General features: G+C 48.5%; 1 protein-coding gene across 3 annotated transcripts in view; it reads right to left on the reverse strand.

Moving 5' to 3' along the window:
- Positions 1-229: 229 nt before the first annotated feature.
- The window catches only part of OTUD5 (OTU deubiquitinase 5), a 43132-nt gene continuing 30797 nt past the window's right edge, over positions 230-12564 (reverse strand). For 2 of the 3 annotated variants that reach the window (XM_056540912.1, XM_056540911.1), the window contains exons 3-9: positions 10839-10903; positions 10580-10736; positions 10210-10358; positions 8736-8921; positions 6625-6826; positions 2591-2704; positions 230-931 (exon numbers count right to left, since the gene is read on the reverse strand). In XM_056540912.1, coding sequence (XP_056396887.1) covers positions 810-931; positions 2591-2704; positions 6625-6826; positions 8736-8921; positions 10210-10358; positions 10580-10736; positions 10839-10903 — 995 coding nt within the window. In that variant the 3' untranslated portion in view covers positions 230-809. The remainder of the gene's footprint in view (positions 932-2590; positions 2705-6624; positions 6827-8735; positions 8922-10209; positions 10359-10579; positions 10737-10838; positions 10904-12564) is intronic. The other variant, XM_056540915.1, reaches the window with a different exon arrangement.

Consider the following 12564-nt stretch of genomic DNA (forward strand, 5'->3'; position numbering starts at 1 on the left):
AAATTATATATCTTTTTCTCTCTCTGTTAATATATAAATATGTATAAATATATATATATATATATATATATGTATAAATATATATAAATGTATAAATGTATAAATATATTATATATATATATATATATTATATATCTATCTGCGGTAACACCCTATATACCTACTTAACCATTCTGGAAAAGACATCGGCCCTCAGGACAACAAACAACATGACACTTCAATTGTTCTGTATAAGATTTTTTTCCCATTATTTTTTTTCTTTTTTTTATCTTTCTTAATAAGAAAAAAAGTTATTCCTAGGTGATTGGAACGTCCTCTTGATAAGATACAAACCAAAAAAAAAAAAAAAAAAAAAGAAAATATCTCAGGAAGATACAAAAGTGGATATAAGCTCCACCGGCTGAGTCAATCTCTCCTCTGCACACCCATCCAAATCTATCTAAAAAGATGTCGACACGAGTCAGGGCGCCTCCCGCAGGAGCCAGGCAGGCAGCAAAATCCATCGTCCCACTGCAGGTCTTGAGAGCAAAAAAATAAGTCTGGGGGGTGGGGGGGGTTCAAGGAAGAAGGGGGGGTGGGGGGGGGGGGCATTGGGCTGTCAATATTTGCTGTAACATGCAGCTATACAAGTCCTCCATAGGCTAGTAGTAGGAAAGGTACGCTTACAGAAAAGAGCATCATTCATGTGGCGATCACAACGTGAGGATGATAAAAACTTGTCGGAGAAAGAAGAGGGGGGGAGGGGGTGAAGGGGAAGGCAAGCAGAAATGGGATGGAGACGGGAGAATTGGATGAATCCGAGCTGGATATCAGCTGTGGTCGGGGGAAGGATCCCTCCGGAGGGCGCTCTTCTTCACGGTGTCTAGATATTCCTGCTGTGACACTGCTAAAACGGAGGCCAGGATCTCGTCATCGTCCCAGTCGTTCAGACCTTAAAAAAAAAATAAAAAAATTAGAAGGTGTTCAGGCGGTGTTTTCCTAACAGTGTGTCTCCAGCTGTTGCAAAACTACACCTCCCAGCATGCCCGGACAGCCGTAGTTTTGCAACAGCTGGAGACACACTGTTAGGAAAGCACCGTGTTTAAGGGGTAGTCAGGTGGAAAACATTTGTTAAAAGAGATCTGTAGTGCTCAGAACTTAATCCCCTATCCGAAGGATAAGGGATACGTTTTAGATCTTCCAGTACTTACCAGCTGCTGTATGCTCCACAGGAAGTTCTTTTCTTTTTGAGAGACAGACCACAGTGCTCTCTGCTGACACCTCTGTCCGTGTCAGGAACTGTCCAGAGCAGGAGATGTTTGCTATGGGGATTTGCTCCTACTATGGACAGTTCCTGACGCGGACAGAGGTGCCAGCAGAGAGCACTGTGGTCAGACTGGAAAGAAATTTAAAAAGAACAGCCGATAAGTACTGGAAGGATTAAGATTTTTAAGTAGAATTAATTTACAAATCTGTAGTGCTCTGAACTAAGTTTTTGATTGCTGGGGCCCCCCGCGACCTCCCGTACGGGGCCGCGGCAATGTACAGGAAAGAAGCATGAAGCGGCAGTCGGCACGCACCTCCATGAATCCCATAGAGAGGCATGACGGCTGCAGCGTCATGCGGGGACGGAACGCCCCCTTTCCTGTACATTGCCACGGCCCCGTACAGGAGATCGTGGGGGGGGGGGGGGGGGCCAGCACTCGGACCCCTCCCCGCGGTCTAAAACTTAGTTCAGAGCACTACAGATTTGTAAATTAATTCTATTTAAAAATCTTAATCCTTCCAGTACTTATCAGCTGTTCTTTTTAAATTTCTTTCCAGTCTGACCACAGTGCTCTCTGCTGACACCTCTGTCCGTGTCAGGAACTGCCCATAGTAGGAGCAAATCCCCATAGCAAACCTCTCCTGCTCTGGACAGTTCCTGACATAGACAGAGGTGTCAGCAGAGAGCACTGTGGTCTCTCTCTCAAAAAGAAAATAACTTCCTGTGGAGCATACAGCAGCTGATAAGTAGTGGAAGGATTAAGATTTTAATACACCAGTATGATTTAAAAATAAAAAATAAAAATATATATAAATATAATATAGTTTTCCACTGGAGTTTAAAGGAGTACTATAGTGCAGGAGAAACCATCCCGAATTCTAAGCTTTAGATTGTCGGGGCGGTGCAACTGCAGGGACCCCCGCAGTCCCTAGGAACGGGGTGTGAGGACCCCCACACGGAGCGGCGGCCGACACAATCTCTAAGGGAGAGCCGGAGATACCTGAACGCTGTATCACCAGCTACCCCATAGAGATACACGGAGGGGTGTGTCGAAACAATCATAGGGGGTCCCGGGAGTCAGCCCCCCGCCCCCTAAACTAAAACTTATCCCCTATACCAGTGTTTCCCAACCAGGGTGCCTCCAGCTGCTGCAAAACTACAACACCCAGCATGCCCGGACAGCCGTTGGCTGTCCGGGCATGCTGGGAGTTGTAGTTTTGCAACAGCTGGAGGCACCCTGGTTGGGAAACACTGCCCTAGTCTTATTTTTCTCCAAGATAGTACTCCTTTAAGGGACTAAACTGGAAGCATGGAGACACACTCGATGAGGCGGCAACCACTCACCAAATGCTGTGGGAGACATGTGTTGCATGAGTGCTCTACACTCCAGGGCTGGGTACAAAGACACAAGGGGCGAGGTGGCACGGTCGGCACCAGAACATAGCTGGTTGCTTGGGCCTAGGCGGAAAACAAGACTGTGTGAGCGCATGCGCCAACCGGCGAAGCAAACCCAACTTTATTTAAAAGTAGGAGAACTCCAGCCATAACTTATTCCCAATCCCAGCGCTCTGACACCACCCCCCCACCACCCACCCCACCGCGATCTCCGGAATCGGGACCCTGGCTCTCTTAGGCTGCATTCACGCCACGTTTTTGCAATACAGTTCCCGTATCAGGTTTTTGATGACAACGCAGATTCCTCAAAACCTGATTAAACTGTATCAAAACGTGTGTACAAATTTTAATGCGTATACAGTTAAAAAAAAACGTATACGGTTTGAAAAATGATGTCCGGTGGCATCCGTTTTTTTAAGAAAAAAAAAAAATTTACGTTTTTAACTTTTCACTCCGTTATGAATAAAGTTTCACTTGTTAGATTGAAATTCCAAGAAAAAAAAACTGTGCAAAGTAAAAAACCGTATGGAGCACACAGGATGGAACCGTACGCATATACCATTCTGTACGGTTCCCATTGACTCCCATGTTTAAAAATAAATAAATAAAAAAAAATATATACGGTTTCAATACGGTTTTTCACCCGGACCAAAAAACGTGGTAGGCTACAATTTTGGGTACGGGAAAAAAAAATGGACAAAACCGTACAGGATGCAAAACGGACACAACCGGATGCATCTTTTGGAGAGTCAATGCTTACGGTTTTCAATATGGTTCCGTACGGTTTTCACATTGAAAACGTATATGGGAAATGTACTGCAAAAATGTGGTGTGAACGCAGCCTTAGCGAGGAGCGAGTGTCATCTAACAGAATAACGCATGCACCCCATTCATTTCTATGGGCGCGCCAATGATGCCCGACTGCTGTACTCGGGTCACTTTGGCACTCCCATAGGAATGAATGGAGCGCGTGCCGTCTGCCGCACCTGTATCCTGTGGATAGGGGATAAGTTAATTTTGGCTGGAGTTCTCCTTTAATCCCCAGGAAGTGACAAATACATCTCTCCTATGCTAGCAAAGTCCTTTATCAACTATAAGGGAGTTCCCCGATCTTAATTTTAGAGTCTTTTTTTGGGCAGCCGGATACAGGTATTACCTCACCGGGGTGTGTCTGGGTCTACACACCAAAGCACGGACGAGGGTGATGGCGCTTTAATTACCGAAGCTTTGTCAGAACTTGTGTCCGGTGTATACGTGCCCGAGTGTGACACACAAAGGAGCGGATCAACCGGATATTTCATTATCGAGTATTGCCAGGGGCTGTAGGCCACGATGCCGGGACCCAACCTATGGACCAGGGACTAGAATGGGGGGGGGGGGAAGAGATTTATCAAAAGCTGCGCAGAGGAAAAGTGGTGCAGTTGCCCATAGCAACCAATCAGATCGCTGCTTTCTTTTAAAAAAAGGCCTCAGAAATGAAAGAAGCGATCGGACTGGTTGCAATGGGCAACTGCATCACTTTTTTTTCCTCTGCACATTCTGATAAATCTCCTACTATGTAACTGTTGTGCAGTCTAAAATATACACAGATGAGCCATAACAATAAAACCATCTAACACGGTGTAGGTCCCCCTAATGTTGGCCAATGTCTGGACTCCTAGAGAGACTATAAAGTCCTGTAAATTATGATGCGCGGCCTTCATGGATCGGACTTGTTTCTCCAGAACATCCCACAGATGGTCGATCGGATGAGATTTGGGGAATCTGGAGGCCGAGTGACCATCTTGATCTCTTTGTCATGTTCCTCGTTCCAGAACAATGTCTGCAATGTGGTCGGGGGAAATTATCCTGCTGAGAGAGGTCACTGCTATTAGGGGGCCCGCTTCCATAAAGGGGGGGTTAACTTGGTCTGTGCCAGTGTTTCCCAACAAGGGTGCCTCCAGCTGTTGCAAAACTACAACTCCCAGCATGCCCGGACAGCCGAAGGCATGCTGAGAGTTGTAGTTTTGCAACAGCTGGAGGTGCTCAGGTTGGGAAACACTGGTCTGTGCAATGGTTAGGTAGGTGGTACGTGTCGTAGTAACCCCACATGATGCCAGGACACAAGGTCTCCTGCAGAACACTGCCTCTGCTTCATCCCATAATGCATCCTGGTGCCATCGCTACATAAATTAAAGAACACGCTCCAGGCTGTCCACGCGATAGAGAACGTGATTCATCACGTGCCCTTTGTGGACACTTTTGGCAGTGGATAGGGGTCGGCACACTGACACCTATCCACTGACTGGACTGTGACGCAGCCCTACACACAGCAAGCTGCGTAGTCCTATGTGTTCAGCGCCTTTCTATAACAGCCGGAAAGGACTTTTTCAGCAGTTTGCTCTACGGCAGCTCTTCAGTGGGATCGGACCAGACAGGCTAGCCTACACAATGACCCTTTGTGCCCCCATGACCCTGTCCCTGGTCACAGTAGTCCTTCCTTGGACGGTACTAACCACTACATATAGGGGACAACTCACAAGTAAGAATGTTTTGTACGATCTCCTGTACGGGGGCCGCTGCAGTCAGGGCTGTGTCGTCCCCAGCAGGAACCCGCGGCGGACTCACCCCCTCCATGTCTCCCAAGGAATACATGGAGGGGGCGTGTCTGCCGACGTGTCATGTGGGGACACTTACTGCCGCGGCCCCATACAGGAGAAATCGCGAAAGGGCCCCAGCGCTGGGTCCCCCTTCACGACCTATAATTTATCTCCTATCCTTCAGATAGGGGATAAGTTATATTGCACTATAGGTTTACTTTAAAGGAAATCTGCAGTGTAATACAACTTATCTCCTATATCCGTAGTATAGGGGATAAGTGTCTGATCGCAGGGGGTCTCAGCTGTACGGGGGCAGCGGTTATCCCATGCAGGAGGAGTGTTGGCTGCAGCATGGCGCCGCGGCCGACACCCCCCTCCATGTATCTCTATGGGAGAGGCAGAGATGCAGCGTTCGTGCTGCATTCTCCCATAGAGCCGTATGATCCGGGGGTGGGGGGTGGTGGTGTTGCAGGGTTGCGGGGCAGTGCCATCAACCTCAGTGAGGTCGACGATACACACCTCAGTCGCGGTAATGTTGGGTCCCCATAAGGGAGATCGCAGAGGCTCCCAGCAGTCAGACCCCCGCGATCAGACACTTATCCCTCTGTGCTGCGGATAGGGGATAAGTGTCTTACACTGCAGTACTCCTTTAACCTGCCACGCCTGTCCCCAGGTTGTGTGTGGTATTGCAGCTCAGTTGTTGGCTTGAAGTGAATGGCGCTGTTTTTTTGGAAGAAATCAGCTCGGTTTCTCTATTCCTGGATAACCCCTTTAATGCTACGGCTGATCGGTGTATTTATGCTGAATGAAAGCAATGATCTCCTGTGGTCCTACGGCTATAAGGAAACTGCAACTCTGCCGCTGCCAGAACATGCTGGGAGTTGTAGTTTTCCAACAGCTAGAAAGCCACAAGTTGGAGAGCAATGGTGTAGGGCAAATGCTTTAGTGTGTCCCATATAAATCCTTCTATACATTGGCAACCACCAATTTGCAGGGATTAATGGGGCGTTGTATAATGTTTGGTAATTTCAGTCTTAGAAAGTCCCAGGACTAAGTGTCTGATCGCGCAATTCTCCGTGACTCCTGGCACGGGCTCGGCTCTGGTATGCTCTGGTCGGCACACGCTCCATTTACTCTCTATGGGAGCGCCGAAGAGACCCTGTACTTGGGCATCTCTGGCGCTCCCTTAGAAATGAATGGAGCACGTGCCGTCCCCAGCATGTGCTCCTTTAAGAGAGATCACATGGGTTTCAATCAGTCGGACCCCCCGCGATCAGACACTTCTCCCCATCCACAGGATAGGGTATAACTTAGCTTTCGCTGCAGTACCCCTTTAAGGGTAAGGCTTATCATAGACACACAGTGCAACTACATAACTACAGATAAAGATGGCTGTGACATTACCTGGCGCACACGGGGAAGGGGGCTTAGCTAAAACTAGAGTGGTCCCTGGGGAAGACGGCTTTGCGGTTTGCTCTGTGTGAACGTCCGGATGCTCGGGAGACCCTGCGGTGCTGCGCTGCCTTGGCGAACGGCTGCTCCATTCTTCGGGTCCACTTGAGGCGGCGGCTGTGGCAGAACTACAGGTTGCAGTTGCCTTTCGTGGCTACGAGGAGGAAGAAGGGAGATTATTTTAAGCTTGAGGAACCATGAAGTGAAGACATTATAAGGAAACAGGAAAAGACAGACAACAGCAAATAAGAGGATGCAAAATAAAGGTGACAGCATGGGTAGACCAGGGTGCCTCCAGCTGCAAAACTAGAACCCCCAGCATGCCCGGACAGCCGAAGGCTGTCCGGGCATGCTGGGGGTTCTAGTTTTGCAACAGCTGGAGGCACCATGGTTGGGAAACACAAGTCTAGACATTGACATGAGATTTGTTGGTGCCCTTGAGGGTTCATATTTGACATGTCCTAGAGACATATCAAACGTTTTTAATCGGTCAGAGTCGGAGTGTTTGGACCCCGACCAGTCATGGGAAGTGCATGCTTAGCTTGTCCTCTTCAGGCTTAGTGTCACATGACCAGGATGGACTCACAATGTAAGTCTAAGGGGCACCTCTCTCCCCACTCGTGATTGGTCAGGATTTATACATTCAGGCCTCGACCAATACAAACTTTTTTTTTTATAGACAGGTACACTTTAACCCCTTAACGACGCAGGATGTAAATGTACGTCCTGGTGCGGTGGTACTTAAAGCGCAACTGTCATGAAATTTTGGTGCAACTTTGTACTGTGTGCAGATGGTGGGTATGGTAATATTTTTACCTATTATTTGCAGGCTTTCATGACTGCAAAAAAAAAATGCTTTTATTCAAAGCCACTGACGGTCGGATAGGCATGGCGCGAGGTACGCGATGCCCCGCCCACCCCCATGCCTACCCCGCATGTAGGCGCTGGGACCGCTGTGTGATTGACACACAGGTCCCAGCGCATGCGCCCTTCAGTTAATCTAACCTGCGCGTTGCTGTGTGTCATCCAGCAAGCGCTTACTCCTGCCGCAGTCTTCCTCCTCAGTGCGCCTGCGCAAAGCAGCGCGCAATCAGGTTAGTTCTCGATACTAGGTGCAGAGAGAAAGCGCGCTCTCTGCACCTAGCACTACGCAGGTGCACTTAGGAGGAAGACGGCGGCGGGAGCGAGCGCTTGCTGGATGACACACAGCGGCGGGCATGTTAGACTAGCTGAAGGGCGCATGCGCTGGGAGCTGTGTGTCAATCACACAACGGTCCCAGCGCTGACATACGGGGTAGGGCTGGGCGTGGCATCGCGGGGCCTCGCGCCACGCCTATCTGACCGTCAGTGGCTTTGAATAAAAGCATTTTTTGCAGTCATGAAAGCCTGCAAATAATAGGTAAATAAATATATTATATATATATATATATATATATATATATATATATATATATATATATATATACTCACCACCTGCACACAGTACAAAAGCTGTGTGCAAGTTATTGCACCAACATTTCATGACAGTTGCGCTTTAACACACCAGGACGTACATTTACGTCCTGTACATGACCGTGAGCATCAGAGCGATGCTCGGGTCATGCGTGGCAGGCTAGCACGGACGTGCATTGTCTTATAGATAGCAATGCAGTCCGACGGACTTCTGAACTGAGAGAAAACATTTTGTTCATTCTTTGGGAGGACCTCCATTCCGCCAGCGGAATTCCATTGCAGCGATTTCGCACAGTGTGCACAGAGCAACAGAATCCCATTGAAAACAATGGGACTCTGCTGCACGTGGAATTTAGCAGGTGGAATGTCTGCAGTGTAAACGAGCCCTTAGGTGCCATATCAACAGCAGAAGCACCATACAGTATGTTCTTTACTAAAACGGTCGGCACGATGACAGATCCCTTGCCAGATTGTATTAGTCAGAAAAGCTGATGAGGAAGAAAAGCTCAGACACAGATAGAGTAAATACCAACATAATGCCGAAAGACCACAGGAAATACAGACAGGATGTAGATGGGAGACCACAGGGCCGCAGCAGTGTGAACTGTTACCTGTCTGGCTTGTTTCTCTTGGTCCCGTAACCATTGCAGGTAGGATTCCCGCGCCACTTGCTCCTCAATTGCCTCATTCGTGGCCTCCCAGTCCGTGGCCCTCTTTTTGTCTTCTAACATCTGTTGCTCAATCCAGGATTCTTCTGAGGTCCGGATGGCGTTTTTCATCAGGGACTGCTCTGCGTACTGAACACAAAAGCCACTATGACCCTTAAGGTGCTGACATATTTGTTCATAGGACATCAATTGACAAAAACTGACATGGTCGCTAGAGATGAGCGAACTTACAGTAAATTCGATTCGTCACGAACTTCTCCGCTCAGCAGTTGATTACTTTTCCTGCGTAAATTAGTTCAGCCTTCAGGTGCTCCAGTGGGCTGGAAAAGGTGGATACATTCCTAGGAAAGAGTCTCCTAGGACTGTATCCACCTTTTCCAGCCCACCGGAGCACCGGAAAGCTGAACTAATTTATGCAGGAAAAGTCAGCAACTGCCGAGCCGAGAAGTTCGTGACGAATCGAATTTACTGTAAGTTCGCTCATCTCTAATGGTCGCACATCTACATCTTGCACCGAGATCTTGAGCATATATATATATATATAGTGTGTGTGTATATAAATAAGTGTGATATATATATGTGCACACACAAACACTATATAATGTATACACACACACACACACATTTATATATATATATATCACACACACACACTTATTTATTTATATTTTGTAACAAACAGGTCTTTAGTGTACGTTACATCCATAAAGTGAAAGCCAGGTAGCCTCATTATGGTAATCTGTGGGTAACGGGTCCCTAACCTAAAATGGTGTGGCACCAGACGACACCACCGCCACAACACCAGTGCCCATAGGTGGAATGGCGAGGCAGAGCAGCCCCGAATGCTGCTCGACTTAACCCCCGGCACTGGGCTGCGCCACCTCACAGACACGGCACCACAGCAGCAACGGCCGCTGCAGAGCACCACACCAGTGTGCACAGATGCCATGCCTGTGGGATGGCGCGGTCCAGAGCCAGGGGCTACATGGGGCAGCTCTGCCACTGGGCTGTTCCGCCTATGGTGTGGAATCACAGTCTTATAAATAAATGCACCAAGTCGAGACACACACTTAATATCAGCTTTCTGCTCTGGTTAATAGATTCACTGTGTGACACCAAATTAAGTGTCTAAGGGGCGGGGCATAACTAGGATTCAAAGGACATTTAACAGATCCCCAGTGTCATGGTCCACCCGATCAGACACTGCACTAAGCAGAATGGCCTAGGTGTCCAACCTGTGGCCCTCTGGCCATTGCAAAACTACAACTCCCAGCATGCCCGGACAGCCAACGGCTGTCCGGGCATGCTGGGAGTTGTAGTTTTGCAACAGCCGGAGGGCCACAGTTTGGACACCTCGTGTATCAGTACTCCCCTACACAAAGGCCATGTTGTCCGCAGTCCGCGCTTGCTTCCTTACCCCGGGTTTGAAGGCCGGCAGCCCCAGACCTACTCCTATTGTGGCCTTGTTGGGGTTGACCACGGAGTTGTAGTGGATGTTCCGGTGGTAGCTCACTCTGATCGGCTCGTCTTCATTCTGTTGAATCCCGTGGAATGTATTGATTGGTTCTGGGAAGTAGAAAGAAAACAAAAGATGGGAAAAAAAAGAAAACAAAAAAAAAACAAAGAAAAAAAAAAAAGTTTTTTCACAAGAGCTGAAATCACAATTCTGCTCTACAGAAGCCACACTTAAGAGTTATACCTGGTTCTCTAAACACAGAATTTTTTCCTCTCTCTCTCTCTTTTTTCAGATTATAAGGGAAGCCTGAGATTTGTCCAAACTTCCTCACCTGTTCCGTACTGATACACTTCTACGGGCCGGTTGTACATCTCTGCCATGGCTTGCATCTCTATGTGGTTGCCATGACAGTTGTTTTTCCGTTTCCGGTTGATGTAAGTGGTAAAGTCTTCCGTCACGTAGTTGGAAAAGTAGTCGGCGTTCTTCATCTGTTCACAAATCGCATGACGGAGACGTTAAAAAGAAGTGTCCCCCCCCCCCCAAATGGTTCCCTGCAGACAACCCCCCACCCCCCGGAGCCCCTTTCTTACCAGGTAATCCATGCAGTGTTTCCGGACCACCTCGTGCATGTCCTGGTCACCGTATACCTGGTCAGCTGGAGAGAAGAAGGAGATAGAGGTCACGTGATCTAGTATAAAGCATGGTGGGGGGGGGGGGCATTAGGCAACTCATGTTTTATAGAGTGTTTCCCCGACAACGGTGTCTACAGCTGTTGCAAAACTACAACTCCCAGCATGATCGGATAGCCAGTGTGCCTTCAGTTGTAGTAAAACTACAACTCCCAGCAAGGCCAGACAGCCAGTGTGTCTTCGGCTATTGCAAAACTACAACTCCCAGCATGCCTGGACAGTCAGCGTGTCTGCAGCTGTTGCAAAACTACAACTACCAGCATGGCCAGACAGCCAGTGTGTCTTCGGCTGCTGCAAAACTACTACTCCCAGCATGCCCAGACAGCCAGTGTGTCTACAGCTGTTGCAAAACTACAAATCCCAGCATGCCCGGAAAGCCAGTTTGCCTTCATCTGTTGCAAAATTACAACTACCAGCATGCCCAGTCAGCGTGCCTCCAGCTGTTGCAGAACAACAACTCCCAGCATGCCTCCGGCATGCTGGGAGTTGTAGTTTTGCAACAGCTGGAGGCACACTGCTTAGGGAAACACTGTCCTATAGTCTATATGATTCATTCACAGTCATGTAATCTGCTGCGGATTCTCGGTACAATCTAATTTCCCTACCACGAGCCCGCACACGCTCCCGCAGGATCAGATCCATTACAATCCAGTTAGCCGGCTTAGGAACATGGGAGGAAACCGAAACAAACGACACCCATAATGTATCAGGGAGGGTACAAAATGTGACAGCGTGATGGTGGAGAGGAGGAAACAGTCATCAGGGATAAAGGAGAACACCAACCCATGGCGGAGAGGAGGAAACAGTCATCAGGGATAACGGAGAACTCCAACCCATGGCGGAGAGGGGGAAACAGTCATCAGGGATAAAGGAGAACACCAACCCAAGGCGGAGAGAAGGAAACAGTCATCAGGGATAAAGGAGAACTCCAACCCATGGCGGAGAGGGGGAAACAGTCATCAGGGATAAAGGAGAACACCAACCCATGGAGAAGAGAAGGAAACAGTCATCAGGGATAAAGGAGAACTCCAACCCATGGCGGAGAAGAGGAAACAGTCATCAGGGATAACGGAGAACTCCAACCCATGGCGGAGAGGGGGAAACAGTCATCAGGGATAAAGGAGAACACCAACCCATGGAGGAGAGGGGGAAACAGTCATCAGGGATAAAGGAGAACACCAACCCATGGCGGAGAGGAGGAAACAGTCATCAGGGATAAAGGAGAACTCCAACCCAAGGCGGAGAGGAGGAAACAGTCATCAGGGATAAAGGAGAACACCAACCCAAGGCAGAGAGGAGGAAACAGTCATCAGGGATAAAGGAGAACACCAACCCATGGCGGAGAGGGGGAAACAGTCATCAGGGATAAAGGAGAACACCAACCCATGGAGAAGAGGAGGAAACAGTCATCAGGGATAAAGGAGAACTCCAACCCATGGCGGAGAGGAGGAAACAGTCATCAGGGACAAAGGAGAACTCCAACCCATGGCGGAGAGGAGGAAACAGTCATCAGGGATAAAGGAGAACACCAACCCATGGAGGAAAGGAGGAAACAGTCATCAGGGATAAAGGAGAACACCAATACACCCCTGGAGATGAGCATAATGGGAGATTGCACTAACATGAC

This window comes from Hyla sarda, chromosome 9 (assembly GCF_029499605.1).
Source record: "Hyla sarda isolate aHylSar1 chromosome 9, aHylSar1.hap1, whole genome shotgun sequence".
Lineage (NCBI taxonomy): Eukaryota > Metazoa > Chordata > Amphibia > Anura > Hylidae > Hyla > Hyla sarda.